This window comes from Condylura cristata, unplaced genomic scaffold (assembly GCF_000260355.1).
Source record: "Condylura cristata isolate star-nosed mole 26May11 unplaced genomic scaffold, ConCri1.0 scaffold00025, whole genome shotgun sequence".
Taxonomy (NCBI): Eukaryota; Metazoa; Chordata; class Mammalia; order Eulipotyphla; family Talpidae; genus Condylura; species Condylura cristata.
In genome coordinates, this window is record NW_004567126.1 from 25,609,460 (window position 1) to 25,613,605 (window position 4,146).

Here is a 4,146-nt window from a genome sequence, read left to right on the forward strand (position 1 = left end):
TCTTTCCCGTGTCAACATGAGCATGGAACTTGCAGCGAGGCGCTGCACCTCCGTCCACACAGGCCGCCAGCCTGTGTGCAGCCCCAGACAAGCACTGGCCGCTGGCTTACCCACCCTTGGCGTGCTCAGGAACACCTGTTACAACCTACCTTCTACGTAAGGAGGCTTAAGATTTCTGTGACAACATTCTACTGAGGCCACTAAAAACACATAAGGCAAAATATGGAAGGTTTTATTAGATTAGCTATTTTCTCATATTTCATGATTTTTATAATTTAACCAAAATGAAGATTACATAAGATCAGGACTACAAATCTAGTAGTTACATAAAGTGATTTAAAGTAGTAAAGCTAGTCACAATAATAAACCCATTCATCCAGATTCTTTAATTATATTAGGAAATAATAATTATAAAAATAGGTAAAATTCCATGAAAATATTCCTATTTATTCTAGCTTAGGAGTTCTTGCCCACGTCAACGGACTGCCTGGCGTCGGCGATGGCTTCGGGCACACGCACGGTCATATTGTCCATGGACTTTGTCAAGCAGATTTGGCAGCCCAACCGGGACCTGTGCAAACAGGGAGGCGGGGCTTAGTGTTACGTACACAGACAGGACAGAACGGTCACCAGGCCACACAGCTGTTCCCGACAGCTTCTTACCCAGAGCCCTTAGGGACTCATTGGCCTTTTAACTTTTCAGGGGTTTGAAAAAGGAAACATCCAACTCTCACCTAGAGGGTAACAAACATCCATATGGAAAACAAAAAGCGTAGGATGCCAAAGCTTCATTTGAGGTTATAATTTCTATCCTCTAGCAACTGTTTCAGCAGTACAACTGCTGACAAGTAATGAGATATTCAGAAGGCACAACCGTGGAAATACTAGTAGAATTATTACCAGTTCTATTACTTTATATTTTTCCTTTTCAATGATGATACACAAATCTACGTCTAGATATGTCTAAATAGCTCTTCAGATATGTACAAAACAAGTGAAAATTTTGCACATTATAATTAACAGTGCTTGTTGGTCAATCAAAATGTTTGATTTGATGTAAGTCATACCCAGATCATGGTTTCATTAACAAATTCTCAGGTATTGAGCACCTGAAGGCACAGAACTAGCCATCGGGGGTGTTCAAGGAAGAGGACTCACTACAGGCCTTGCTGCAGACCTGTTTTGGTGCCAGGCGTGCGGCAGGGAGCAAGCCACACAGACAGCTGGGCAGCGGTGACTGCAGACCCATTTGTGACCCACCTAGCTAGCTTCTTATCCTTGCCCTAGCAGGCTGGTCCTCACAGGACAGCTGAGGGTCAGCAGCTAGTATCAATAGTAAAAGGAAAACTTTCAATCAAGTAGGAGAGGTAAGACATGGGAGATTGTGACAAGGAGAAATCCAAAAGCTTCAAGGAGAAAACACTCTGGCCAAAGGAGATGGGGATCAGAACAGGTTTGGAAGGGTTTAGTGTGTAGTGTGTAGTAAAAAGTACAGGAGAAAGGCACTTAGACAATGCTAGGAGGGATTCGAGGCATATTTGAGGCAACGTGGGCTTGTGCTCGGCGACTGCACAGGGCAGGCAAGGCCAGAAGGACGGGCTAGAAGGAGGTCAGGACTCAGCCAGCCTTCAGCGCCGTGGAGGATTTAGGTTTCAGTTAGTGAGCCATGAGCACTGCTGAGTAAGGGAGTAAGATAACCACAGGAAACACTGGTTGCCAACAGGAAAAACTCCCCGTTCACTAGTAGTTCCTATTTGGTGAATCAGAAACAACTTTGTTGATAATACTTATGCATTTGGTTCTGTCTGCAAGGAATAAAATGAGTCAGGGCAATTTAGACGAATTTATTAGGACCCAGGTGAGCTCTGGTGAGACTGCTAGTTACACTAGTGTTTACATAAAATGAAATATAAGGCAAGTCTTCAAGAAACTTAATTCAGAGAAACAGCTACCAAAGAAACAGGGCAGGCACAGGGAGTGAGTATTATGGGAACACCGAGGGGCTGTTGTACATCAACATTTTTCTGATTCTGTCACCTTAGATGGTAAGGCAGGGATGCTCTGTGACTCTTGTCTTCCTCTCCTACTCCTGCCTCCTCCTTAAAGGTCTCTGGCTCTAAGTCTGCCAGTGTAGAAAGGCAGCAGACAAAGGCAGGCAGCCTCAACTTCGTTACTAGTCCCACAGAATTCTGACAGTTGTGCAAAGCCGGATGGTATTTTCTTCAATCACCCCTGCCGTATGTACCGACAGTGGAAATGCGCTGGGGGTTGTGTTAACTTGTACTTCTAAGGTTTGGTTTTCAATGCAGCTTCAAATAGTAAGTATACCATAACTGATTCAAACCAGGGCTCTGTCATTCTCTAGCTCTGTGGTCATGAGCAAATAATCTCTGAAAAGTGAACCTTGCTTTCCCACCATAAAATGTTGCTAATACTCCCTTCACCCTGAAGGTTAGAAATAAGCTTTGTTAAGTGCCTCGTTTATAGTGAAGACCAGCATATGAATTGACATTATTATAGCTCTTATTCTAATAACCACCATTTAATTAATACGTCCTTCACCAAACACTACTCTAAGAGCTTCACATATATTAATTCATTGACTCCAGACAACAATCCTAGACTGTCACCATCCTTTTCTTACAAATGCAGAAACTGAGGCTCCTGTATAGATAATCCATGGAACCTGACAGCAGGGAGCGATAGCAATCATCCAAAAGTCACAGGAAATTGCAGAATCTATCGCCCAGAAGTCCCATGTCGAGGGGGGAAGCCTCCTTTGAGCCAGGCACTGGAGCTACGCAGATGAGGCGAGACGGGGGCCTGCCCTGTGGGTGCAGGAGGCAGTGGCTGCCCGCGAGCCCTGTAGTACCACTCCATCAACACCCAGGCGGACTACGCCCTCCAGTAAACACTTAAATCGTGGTGTTTACTTGAACGTTAGACACACACATAGCTCTTAAAATAAATTTATGAGCTATATATGAATGAAATTCCTTCTTCTTTGTTTTTGGATCCTATGGTATCCTAGAGATAGGAGTTTATGAAGTTATTAGCTTTGAACAAAATTATTTATGTTGGTGTTTTATAATGCTACCTGTGAAAAGCATTACACTCTTTCCACACAAAACACTCTAAAAATACTCTAATACTTAAGAAAACCCATGATAAAATGCTGTAAGTTATTCCACGTTCTCCATAATCTGCTTCAAAACTTAAGAACTTTATTATCAATAAAATTAATGGCTAATCTGTATTTATTCTGTATTTATAATAGACCTTCTGTAACTTTTTACATTTATGTGCTTCTGCTGACTAAAGTTTTCTATTCCTAAGTTTTTTCTTTTCATTTACAACATTATAAGCGTCTACGAATTTTACCTGAGTAAAGGGTAAGCACTGCTATGATTAAGAGACAGAAGACTCTGGGAACCCAATCAATACAACCAGGATGTGCAGACTGTGCTTTACCCTCTAGGGAAAGGAAGGAGGCACAGACTGGCAGCAAGCAGCCAGAGGCGAGAGAGGCAGGCAGACAGCAGCCAGAATCTGTTCTGCGGCAGCCTAAAGGGGCGTTATCCTCCCAATTTCTCTTCCCAGGGCAGAAGTCTCAGCTTCACCAAGAGGGAAATGAACAAATGAAGCAAAATGATTTTTGAACTTTAAATGAAAACCAACAACCTGAATTTTTTTGTAAAGACTAGTTGTGCTACTTTACAGTAAAGCTCTTATTTTAATTTTTTTTAGTTATTTTTTATGAAAGTCACCAAGTCAATTGACTGAAGCCAATTTTAATTAAGCCCTCATCTTGGCCCTTAAGCAGTAAATCAAGTGTATCTTCCCTAATTCCAACCAAAAGAGAAAAATTTATAAAAATAATATATCACCCCAGGAGCACAAGGATGGTTCAACATCAGAAAATCAGTTAACCGACAGAAGAATAAAAACCACATAATCATATCAGTAGATGCGGAGAAGGCTTTCAACAAAGTTCAACACCCATTTATGTTTAAGGCCCTTGAAATCCTCGGAATAGAAGGAACATACCTCAACATGATAAAAGCCATATATGATAAACCCACAGCCAATATTATCCTCAACGGAGAAAAGCTGAAAGCCTTTCCTTTGAGATCAGGAACAAGACAA

At 41.9% G+C, this 4,146-nt stretch overlaps 1 protein-coding gene across 1 annotated transcript in view; it reads right to left on the minus strand.

The window, feature by feature from the left end:
• Positions 1-240: 240 nt before the first annotated feature.
• The window catches only part of FDX1 (ferredoxin 1), a 27,019-nt gene continuing 23,113 nt past the window's right edge, over positions 241-4,146 (minus strand). The window contains exon 4 of the mRNA XM_004695863.2: positions 241-571. Within this exon, the coding sequence (XP_004695920.2) occupies positions 457-571 (115 nt within the window). The 3' untranslated portion in view covers positions 241-456. The remainder of the gene's footprint in view (positions 572-4,146) is intronic.